General features: G+C 34.7%; 1 protein-coding gene across 1 annotated transcript; it reads right to left on the bottom strand.

Moving 5' to 3' along the window:
- Window positions 1–11,078: 11,078 nt before the first annotated feature.
- LOC120084616 lies at window positions 11,079–11,644 on the bottom strand. Its single transcript, XM_039040423.1, has 2 exons — window positions 11,380–11,644; window positions 11,079–11,305 (listed from the first exon to the last, which is right to left on the bottom strand). Exons 1-2 carry the CDS (start codon window positions 11,642–11,644, stop codon window positions 11,079–11,081), a joined length of 492 nt encoding a protein of 163 aa, XP_038896351.1.
- Window positions 11,645–11,923: the final 279 nt, after the last annotated feature.

Below are 11,923 nucleotides of genomic sequence, written 5' to 3' on the forward strand. Positions count from 1 at the left end.
CAAAAGCAAAGGTGGGATAAACCCACTAATTAGAAAAACCATTTTTCTTATTTCAAAATCAATTTGATTTAAAATTGATTTAAATCAATTAATTTAATTTTTATTAAAATTCAATTTTTAATCTAATTTTTCTAAAAATTAAATTAAATAAAATTGATTTTCTAAATTTGACTTTTGACAAAATTCAAAATTTCAATTTTTAATTTTAATTGATTTAATTAATTAAACGATTTAATTAATACTATTGATTTAATATCAAATATTAAATTAATTACATATCAATTCCACAACCACAAATCTCTATTCATGTAATTTGATATTATATCAACCAATTCTCCAGTTTTGTTTACTTCAGTAATTAAACATGTAATTATATCACATATAATTACTAATTCCCTTAATTTGAATTTGAACTTTTCAAATTCACTCACCACGTTGTTCTAAGGTTTATTTCGTTTGTGAGCTAGTAGGGGGACCTAATGGACCTACAGATCATGGGCTCCAACGATCTGAGATTAATCGGCTGAACTCTTTAACCTAATTAATCACCATTCGTTAATTACTAGGCCACTCCATTAAAGCTTAGTAGTTACGCTCCCTTCACTCTAGATATATTTTGTCCACTCGATATAACCATGATTAGTAAGTTAACTATTCACAGGTTGTTCGTAATAACGACTGGGTCAATTGTTGTTTTACCCCCGAGATTATCTCTTGTTCCTTAAGTTCTACTGACTCTAATGAACAATTTGTTTGAGATCCAATCATCAAACCGAATCCCTCTCGGGCCAATGAGAGGTTGGGACTCCTCTTTCAAGACCCGGAGTCAGCAGTTAAGGGAACAACCTGTCTATTATCCCTAAAAGCGGGTAGGAGTAGATTCCATCTTGCATGCTATATCCCCAGCTATCTACTCGATCCTACCCCTAAAATGGGAGGCTTATTGAGCCGACATTTTTTATCCAACCCTCACCCATGCAAATCTAAGGATAATCTCAAATAAACATGAGTTTATAGTTAGCTCAGAATTAAGGTTAAATTATCTAGGTCATCGTTTTGAAGTAGTCAATCTTAAATAGTAAACAATGTTATAAAGTAAAAGTGACTTATTTCTTGGTCCGATCTTATACAAACTCATTGCATAGGATGCCCCCACTCCTCATGTCTCCACATGAACGAATTAGGATCATTTCGTTTGTAGCACTTTACAACGATTGTAACAATAAAGTGGACCGCATCTGGTAATGTTACCAGAAGAAGGTACCCAACCTTATTCGTATATTATAGATCATTTTGGTTATCTACTCGGACTTGATCCACTCTTATGTCTTCACATAAGTTCAAGTATTCATATAATAGTCATGAATCTTAATTTTATTGAATTTAGTATTTACAAGTGCAATTTATATATTCAACAACAACTTTATTGATTAAACGTCAATAACATCTTTATTGCAAATAGAATATGTTTCTTACAAACTATGAGTTTTAGGACATATAACACAACAAAGTCAACATTTAATCTAATCAAATACCTTATTAACTTGTCTACCTTCTTAAGATTTCTTCAATTGTGGCTTGTTGTGATTCAACTATCCTTTCCAAGTGTACAACTTGAGCCTTTGTTTCTTTAGCCTTTTGGTAACTTGTAGTTTGAACAAAAGGAGCTCGTGAAAATTTCTCAAAATCTAATATGAATTCTTTCAACAATACAGAAAAAATGACTTGTCTTGCTATGTTAACTTAAATAAGGGAGTGTCATTGTTCTAAATATTGATAGGTTCTTGGAAACAAAATATTGACGTTTTGACAAGTTGATCTTCCCACCTTGGTATATATCAACTTCCGAAAATGTTTGCTAGGCACAAGGAAGTTTTTCATGATTCTGTTGGTTCGTTTGTAGTGGAAACTGTGTATTATAGGAATATCATTTTACGAGACTAATAGTTTAGTATGTCTAATTCTAAAGAGTGGAGGGTCACAACTCACCTTATCAACCTCAATTGTCTAATCAATCAACTTCATTTTAAGATTCAGAGAGAACTGCCAATAACATTTACATAACCTGTCATTATCACATTATATAATGAAACATAAAATAGATTGACAAAGAATTGAAACCTCAATTCTCAATGATGGAAATGGTTATTCCCATATTTTGTTCAAGAAGCTCAAGCCAGATGATCATACGACTTCAAAAAAGTGTACTCTGGATCTCTCCAGCATCAAAGCGAGACTCCATCAAAATCTGCCTCGAGCCTTTTTCCCTTTCAGCCAGCGAGAAGAAGGACCAAACCCTATCTATCGCCTCACGCTCTTCCGGGGTCCGTCTTCCTGCCGGCTAGCAAGACTGAAAAATAGCTAACTTTGAGAAATTCATTGTGGTTACTTGACCAAATATCAAAGACAAGATGAAATCCACACCATAACACATAGTTCAACTTAAGTATATTAGAAGAAATAGAGAATGTAATATCAAAGAAAAAACTAAATGCACAATATACTAAAAGAAAATACAAGAATTGAGGAGCAAAAACCTACTTAGCGGTGGCGAAAACTCCCGCCAACTTTCCCAAAAAGATGAAGCCTTCAGCACATACAAACACACAACACATGTTTTCCATTAGATGAAAATGGAAGAGCACAAAAGAAAGACAGAGGCCAAAACATAGATAACTCAATCCATCATTTTTCTTTGTTAGTTTACTTGAACAAGAAGAAAAAATCCAATCAGTAGCAACTAAAATTCATGGGATATAAGGCTTTGAAACTAAAAATCCAAAAACCAAATGGTTTTCAAATCTAAGTGAACAAAGAGCATGGCAAACTGTCAAACACTCTGAATTAAAAACATCCAGACAAATTCAAAAGGTTTAAACTATTGGGAATACGACCATCTACTTGTAATGTTTTAAAACAATAACCTTTAACCCCAATTAGAGTGGAAAATATATAGAAGAAATGAAAAAACTAAGAGGAGAAATGGGGGAAATGGAGACCTTGATAGAAGATATTTCTAGTTTTTTTCCCTCATCGCTAGATCTGGAGAGATGGAGTGCAGATTCAGCGAGATTAACTAAGTTACGGTTAGATTCGACGAGAATCAACTGTTACGATCATTTGGCAGCACTTGAGCGAACGAATGGAGTTGACAGGTGAGCTTGAACAATCGAATCTAGTGAATGAAGCTGACAGCACGCGAAGATTGAGCAACAAACATGATGTCTGTGGAGCCGGATCTGGTGAACAGAGCTGACGGAGTTGGTGGAGAGAGCAGCAGATTAACAGAGATGTTAAAGGTAGGGTTGCCAATGGGGCTAGAGCGGAATGGGGGGGACTCCCTATCCCCGCCCTCGTCCCCTTTAATTGGAGGTGAAGGCCGGGACAGGGATGGGGATTCCCCACCGGGAAACGAGTCTCTGCGGGGACCCATTCCCCTTTATTTAATTATTTTATTTATATACATATATAAAATATAATTTAATATTTGTAATTAATATATATATATATATATATATATATATTATATTTATATATTTACTTGTAAAAGATATATATATTAAAAAAACAAAAATTGAATTAGGGACAGGGCAGGGTTACCCTCCCCGTCTCCGCCTCGTCCCCGATCGGGAGTCTGGTTAGAATCCCCGATTTGATTCCCATCCCTTGTCAAACCAGGGATTCTCCTCCCTGATTGGGATGGGGACCCGCTTGTGGGGACTTTTGCCAACCCTAGTTGAAGGTGTTGGGAATGTCCTAGAACTCGCAGTTCATGTTAAACATTCTATTTTATTAATAACAATGATTTGTTGATTTTGCATCTTATTATGAAAATCTAATAAATGCATCCTTGGCTATAGTCTGAATGTTGTAACTTTATGTCGTGACATAAATAGGATCAAGTTGACAGTATATAGCTAAATGGTTTAATAAGTATATGGATGAAATTGGATATCTCATCCTAGTAACACTATTGGATGCGGCCCACTTTGTAGTTGTTATAGAAGTTGTAAGGTGCTACAAAAGATGTGATCCATAAATCGTTCATGTTGAGACATGAGAGTGGGGGCATCCTATGCAATGAGTTTGCATATAGACTAGACCACGAAAATATCACTTTTTCTTATTACGACCGTTTACTATTAAAACTGACTATTTCATTTATTATATAACCTAGGTTAACTCGATCTTAATCCTGAGCTAGCTATGAACTCTTGTTTGTTCGGAATTATCCTTTGATATGCAAATGGTGGGAGTGTCCAACAACACTGCTCAATAAGTTTACCATTTTGGGATAAAACGCGATGATAGCTGGGGACATAGCTTGCAAGAGTGAATTCCTCCTATCCTATTTTAGGATTAACAGATAGGTTGTTCTCTTTAAGTATTGACTCTTGGTCTTGAACAATCGGGCCCCGCCTTCTCATGATAGAGAAAGAATTTGATTCATAGGATTATGAATCAGAATTGTTCATTAGAGGATCAGTAGGAACTTAAGGAACAAGATGTAGTCACATGGTAAAAACGGTATTTTTGACCTAGCTGTGATTACGAACAACTATAATGATCGACTTACTGATTATGGTTATTAAGCGAACATAATATATTCTACAGTTAGGGGAGTTCAACTATGGCTATAGGGGTTAACCGGGGGGGGGGGGGGGGAGGAAGGGTTAGATCGGACTAATGAGTTTAGCGATTAATCTCGGGTCGTTGGAGCCCATGATTTGTAGGTTCACGAGGTCCCCCTACTAGCTCGTAAATGGATAAGCTTTAGGATAGCTTGAGAGATTAATTTGAAACGTTCAAATTAAACGGAACAAGAGAATAAATATTTATAAAGATGATTATTGAGCAAAAATTAATTTATGAAATTCAAATTTTGAATTAAAATGATTTAATATCATTTTTTTGTTTTAAAAAGAAAATGGAATTTCGTTTGCATGTTGCACAAAAATGGAAAATTGGTTTTTTCCATTATCATCATCTTTATGCTCACACAAAAAGCATTATTTTCTCTACTTTGATTCTCCAAGTATGAGCTGCAAGCCATGCACTCCATCTCTTTGTATGTTCATCTAATATATATAAATAAGATTGGAGTTGTTGGAGAAGGAATAATATAGAATTTCGAGAGAATTTTTTTTAAAGAAGAAGCTGTCTTCTTCAGTCAGGCTATTGTGAGTTTCTCTGGTTTCTTCATATCTTCAAGCTGTTCTTGAGTCCCACAACTCTGCCTAAAGCTTCAAGAGCATAGTAGGGAAGGCTTTGAGGTGGTTCACGTTGATAACAAGTGAAGACAGTAGCTGAATAGGCGTTTTCTTGGAGAGTTCATCATAGGTATGTTCAGAAAACCCACTTTTTGAGAAAAGCATGCTTTAGTTTTTGCTAAAATTAGTGAATTAGAAAGCTTATGGATCCTTGATACTTCCATTGCATGTTGTTTTACTCTTACAGAAGGCACGGCGAAAAGAGGGTTTTGGGAGAGAAATGTGTGAGAAATGAAAAAGAAGAAAGTTGAGAAATGAAAGAAAAGGTTTTTTTTTCCTAAAGGGAAAGAATAAATAAGGTTAGCTACAATGTCGGTTTTAAACTAACATTATATCCTCATTAAATATATCTTTAATGTCGGTCTAAAATCAACATTAAAGATATGTTTTTTTGTTTTTTGGAAACCGACATTGTACATCCGTGTTTATTTTTTCCAACCGACATCGAAGGTCAAATTTCTTGTAGTGAATATTTAAGCTAAAACATGTGCATACCCACCCCAAATCACCTAAAACAAGTCTAAGAGTGAGCTCAAGCTAATTTTTTCAAGTTTGCAAGTGGGAAGGTAAATATGAGGTGTTGTGAGATGGTTTTGAGATAAAAAAAAAGTACTTCATTGATAATGTGTATATGCCTTCTCTAAAAGGTCTTTTATCTTACATTTGGAATTAAAGTGTTTCATACATATCCAACAACAAATAATACGACAAATATTTCGAGTGGGTGTTTTGTACATCTCTAACAAGAATGAAAATAATCAAAGTGTTCAACATCCTAAATGAAATTTCAAAAAAAAAAAAAAAAGTTCATGCCTACATATTTTCTTCATCTCGCATCCCATACACTACCTTAACGAACTAAAATCCAAATATGGGTCATCATTAAATTATCTATTAGTCTTTAATTCCTGCAAAAAATTGATTTGAAGTTAGGCATTTCGAATTGGGTAAAAAATCGTACCTAAAAATCTCCCTAAAACATGTCTTTACCCATCTTATATCACCTAAAAATAACTTAAAACAAGTACAAAAGTTATTTGGAGTTAGACATTTAAAGTTCTAAAATTGGAAAACAGCTGCAAGTGTTGAGTTTTATGCCCTAAAACTCGTAGATAGTAAATGTTATTAATTAACCATCATCAATAATAAAGAGTTATAAATATTAAATAAAAAAATGTTATTGTTTGTATTGTTGTCTATTTTTTCTTAATAGCTCTAAATCTAATAAACTAACATCCAAGGTTGTCTTATAAGTCTTGAACTGTATATGGAGATATACAGGGATCAATGTTCAAGATGTAACCTAAAGGGTCTATAGTATAGGGTTAAGGTTAAGTACTTTATCTTGATAACACTATAGATATGACCCACTTTGTATTTGATACAAACGTAATGATCCAACGTGTTTGTGTAGGTGACACGTGAGTAGGGGTATCCTATGCCATGAGTTTTCATAAGACTGGACCACGAAAAATAACCACTAGATGTAATACCGTTGACTAGACAGATTTCTATTTCAATAAGATGACCTAGGTGACTTAGTATTAATCTTGAGTATATTATGAACTCCTGTTCACGAGGGATTATCCTTTGATTTGCATGGGGGAGGGTGGCCAGATCGCTGACCCAATATGCCTACCATTTTGGGGACAAGAACGAGTGGGGAGCTAGAAACATAATAATACAAGATGAATTCACTCATTCCCACTTTACGGGTAAGTAGATGAGTGTTCCCTTAAGTGGTATCTCAGGACTTGAACAAAAGGCTCTACCATCTCATTGGCCTGAGAGGGGTTTTTGTTTATTGGTTGGACCATAAATAGGTTATTCATTAGAGGAGCACTGGTACTTAAGAAGTCAGAGATAACCCATGGGTAAAACAATATTTTGACTCAGTTGGAGTTACGAACACTCATGAAAGACTAACTTGCTGGTATTGGTCTATATCCATGGACACAGAAATATATCTGTAGTGAAAAGAGTGCAATTGTGAGTCTTTAGTAGAGTGTACCCATAGTAACGAATATTGATTCATTTGGTTAATGAATTAAACCAATTAATCTCATATCGTTGGAGCTTCTGATCTATAGGTCCACCAGTTCCCTTCGTTAGTTCACTAGAGGATACGTAAGAAGGATAATTTGAATTGTTCAAATTAATTTAAGGAAACTATATATTAATGTGATTAATATATAATTATGGATATGATCTATAATTGAATTGGACAGTGATATTTGAATAAGATTAAAATTAATTAATTCAAGTGAATTAGATTCACAAAGAATTAATTAATAGAGAGGTTTTGCACACATACATGGATGTTTATGATAAATATATATATATATATTAAATTGGGTTTAATGTATAGATAGTTATTTAATTATTGTGCACATTAAAGTTAAATAAGTGTTATTTAATTAAATGGGCTAATTAATTAAATAAGTTCTATTTAATTAATTATAGAAAAGGAAAATATTAGGAAAATGGCTTGACCATTTCTCTATATAAAGACCTCCCTATGACCCTTTGTGAATATACACCACACATTCTCACCAAAGAGAAAGACTGACAATACATAACACCTAGTGTTATTGTACCGAATTTTTCTAAGAGAATCTTCTCTACTCTCCAAAAACTATTTCTCCTCTCTCTCTCTCCCAATATTTGAATACCACTTATCCCCTATTAGAATCCCAGAGAATAACGAGGTTACTCTCGTGGTAGTATTCAAGATTGTTCAATAAATTGTTCGTGATCATGATCGTTGGAGATCCATTCGTGAGAATTATGAGAGGATTATTTGTGGCACTTGGGAATCTACAAAGGTGAGAATCGTTCTAATCTTTTCCCTAAAGCATGCTAATTTACATGTTTATATTATGTTTTAATTCAATGATTATGTTTATGTAAAAATCAATTGCAGGATGCAAGGCATTCTAACAAAACCTTCCGTTGTGGGATTCAACCCCCCTTCAATTAGTATCAGAGTCAATTCCTTACATCTTCGTTCTTCGTATTTTTCGAAACAAAATCGTTTAGAGGTGAGTTTTCATATTCTGCATTATGAATGTTTGAATGTTGATTTGTAGAATTGGATGTTTTCAATTTTGGCACTAGATTACTTTTTAATTTGATTAAATTGTAAGGGCCCGTTGTATTTTAAGGAAATTTATTTCTTGCTTCGAGCCTGTAAGTGTCACACCCCCGCCCAGATTACCCTTCTTAATCCGTAAGTGAATGTGACGATAGTAGTTACCAACTCTTTTGTGGTACTTACTATCTAACTAACATCCTTAACCTGCTTAGATCTTTGGAATACATATATAACATTCACCAAACTAAGGAAACTTTAAAAAATAACCTCAGAACACTAGAGATCAATAACAACATAACTACATAATATTAACAGGTACAGAGTTCAGTGGGTCCCAACATACTTTACTAGTCCCTAATATGAGTAACACATATGTACAGACATTTACAAAATAAACACCTAAAACTTCTTTCTAGACTTTGGACTTTTAACTGGAGTCTTTGAGTGGCAGAGCAGGATGACAACTAACCTCTGAGGAGATGACCACTACCTGGGAAAAGAAAAATATTTGAAAGAATGAGCTACTTGCCTAGTGAGTGACTTAATAAAAACATAAATCTCATATTTAAATTGGAAGCTACAAAATAGAATACTGGAACTAAAACATGCCAAGCAAACGTGTACATAAAACTTTTTAAAACTATTGTATCTAAAAACATAGCTAAACTGATTCTCGGTTGAGAGAGAACCCTCATGGTTCAATATCAATGTCAGATATAATGTTCAAAAGAGAACCTTTTTGTTCAATCTCTTAAACATAAGCCTGGGCTGGGGTGAGAACCCTTTTGTTCAACACCTTTTAGCCAATGCTAGGAAAGAACCCTCGTGGTTTAATCTCATCATCGGATATCATGTTTAAGAGAATACCCTTTTGTTCGATCTCTCAAACATAAGCCTGGGCTGAGGTGAGAACCCTTTTGTTTAGCACCTCTTAGCCAATGCTAGGAAAGAACCCTCGTGGCTCAATCCTACTGAACTGATTATCTGTCATACATACACGTAGAGCAAACTGGATCTTGATGTCAAGGATCATAACTGAGGCAGGATACCACTGCTTAGCACTGAATTGAGTGAATTATTCTGATACCTTCTCTATGTACTTCAGCATTAGAATCATAACATAACTTAAACTAGGTAGTACAGCTCGGATACCTTCTCCTTGTACTTCAGTATTGAGCTGAAAATACCTGATAGGAAAACATTTTCATAAAACAAGCTTACTGAAAGATTGATCTCATAAAACATAGTTTTCATAAGAATGTCATTTGCTAACGCATGCTCAACAACATTAAGAGCACACATGCTTTAAAACATAATACAAATACTTGTAACTTAAACATGTCATAGAATCTTCTTTTGAAAACTACCATGGTTCAACCATTGTACCAAAGCATATTTCATAAACTTTGTAACTAGCATGCGTTCATAAACTTTAGAGAAATGCGTTACTTAAAACTTCTTGTAAAATAACCAACATAAAAGTAACTGTCAATAAAGCATGGATTATTAAAATATTTATAAACCATTTATAAATCATTTATAGTCACTCACAGGTCCTTCAAGTTTGCTTCCTTAAGGCTTGATAGACTTTTCCAATGGACGTTGAACTTACACGTATAAGCATACTACTTAGTGTTTACATTAGCCTACCTTTTAGGTCTACTCAATAAGAATGCACCCTTTGATCGCCCACACTCCTCATACTTAGAAAAATTTTGTAGCATCAAACTACAGATTCAATTTCAACAATTCATAACTAAATTTTCAAAACTCATCTCAAGGAACTTCCTTCTACAAACTTGCTTATAATCAAGTTAGAAACAATACCTTAAAATTTTAGCTCGAAATCCCTCGTCATTTTATCTAGAGATTCAAAAGTTCATCATTGGCCCCAATTCAAGCAGCTGCCTGCTTGTTCAACAATTTCCAGTTCAAATTTCAAAAATATATAACTCGATTTCCAGGCCTCATCTTAAAAAGTTTCATTCTACAAAGTTGTTTATAACTGAGTTAACAATATTACCTCAAATTTTAGCTAAAAAATCTTCGTGATTCGTCTTGGAGCTTCAATTCTTCATTGATGACCTAGATTCACCCGAGAAATGAACCCTTTGTCTTTATTTTGCTCCTCCGGCCTGATTCCGATGAGTTTTCCCTCCAACAGCACATCCATAGAAAATAGACTCTCAGAGCTTTCGAATGCTGCTAGAATTACACAAATAGCTCGAGTAATCTATCCAAACCGTTTAAATGAATTTGGCCTTTCTTTCTATACGACCGCCAAACTTCTTGCATGAAATTTCCTTGGGCCACTTAGCCCACTAATGAAGATTAATGGCTGAGATTTGATTAAGCCATTTTCTTCCCACTCCATCACAACACAATTCAGTATTAAATCTCATAGGATAGCATGGTCTCCTCTTGATTTCCCATACTTAGCCAAAATTTGATCATTCTTTCCTACATAGCCATCCGAGAGTTCTCTTGCTCCTTATTTTTCTTTCTTCCTCCATCACTCGTAACCAAAACATAATCTCATTACAACTAATTGGAAGACATCACATAACTTACAATTGCTTACTTAAGGTAATTAAGGTCGGGTTTTACAAATTCCTCCCCCCTAAAAGAAATTTCGTCCTCGAAATTTACCGAAATTTACCTGAACATCAACTGAAAAGTTGAGGATATCTTTACTTTACTTGCTACTTGTGCTCTCAGGTTGCCTCCTCATTGGCATGATTGTTCCATAACACTTTCACTAGAGGTATCGTCTTGTTCCTGTGTACCTGTTCATTTCTCTCTAAAATCTCAACTGGTTCCTCTTCGTATGAAAAATTCTCTTTGAGCTGAACTGGTTGTTCTCTTAACACATGCGTAGGATCAGACACATACTTCCTCAACCATGGAATACACCATGTATAGGAGCTAGTTCTGAAGGTTGCTGCAATCTATAAGATGCTAGGCCAACTCGTTCCACAATCTCATAGGATCCTATGTATTGAGGATATAACTTACCTTTTCTTCCAAACCTGAGAATTCCTTTCCACAGAGGTAATTGAAGAAATACTTGATCTTTGACCTCGAATTCTAGTTCTCTTCTTTGCTTATTAGCATAACTTTTCTGTCTATCTCGAGCGACTTTTAGGTTATCCCTAGTAAGATTTACATTCTCAGAGGTTTGCTGAACTAACTTTAGACCCAATAACTTCCGTTCTCCAACTTCATTCCAACACACAAGGGTCTTGCAAGGCCAACCGTATAACGCTTCATATAGAGCCATTCCGATGCTTGAATGAAAACTGTTATTGTACTCGAATTCAATCAATGATAACTACGTATCCCAACTACCTTTGGACTACAACACACAGGATCTTAACATATCTTCCAGTGTCTGAATCGTCCCCTCCGACTGTCCATCCGTCTGCAGATGAAAAACCGTACTGAATTGTAACTTAGTACTCATAGCCTTCTGCAGGCTAGGCTAGAACTTGAAGTAAACCTTGGGTCTCGATCTGACATTATCGACACTGGGACTCCATACTGATTGACTATTTTATCT

The sequence above is a fragment of the Benincasa hispida genome, chromosome 9 (assembly GCF_009727055.1).
Source record: "Benincasa hispida cultivar B227 chromosome 9, ASM972705v1, whole genome shotgun sequence".
NCBI lineage: Eukaryota > Viridiplantae > Streptophyta > Magnoliopsida > Cucurbitales > Cucurbitaceae > Benincasa > Benincasa hispida.

What these genes read in the sequence shown, in the direction of transcription:
- LOC120084616 (XM_039040423.1), bottom strand. Translation starts at nt 11,644, where the DNA reads ATGGCTCTATATGAAGCGTTATACGGTTGGCCTTGCAAGACCCTTGTG. An exon ending in TCTCAGGTTTGGAAGAAAAG is followed by an intron (nt 11,306 to 11,379) that starts GTAAGTTATATC and finishes TATAGATTGCAG; the next exon opens with CAACCTTCAGAACTAGCTCC.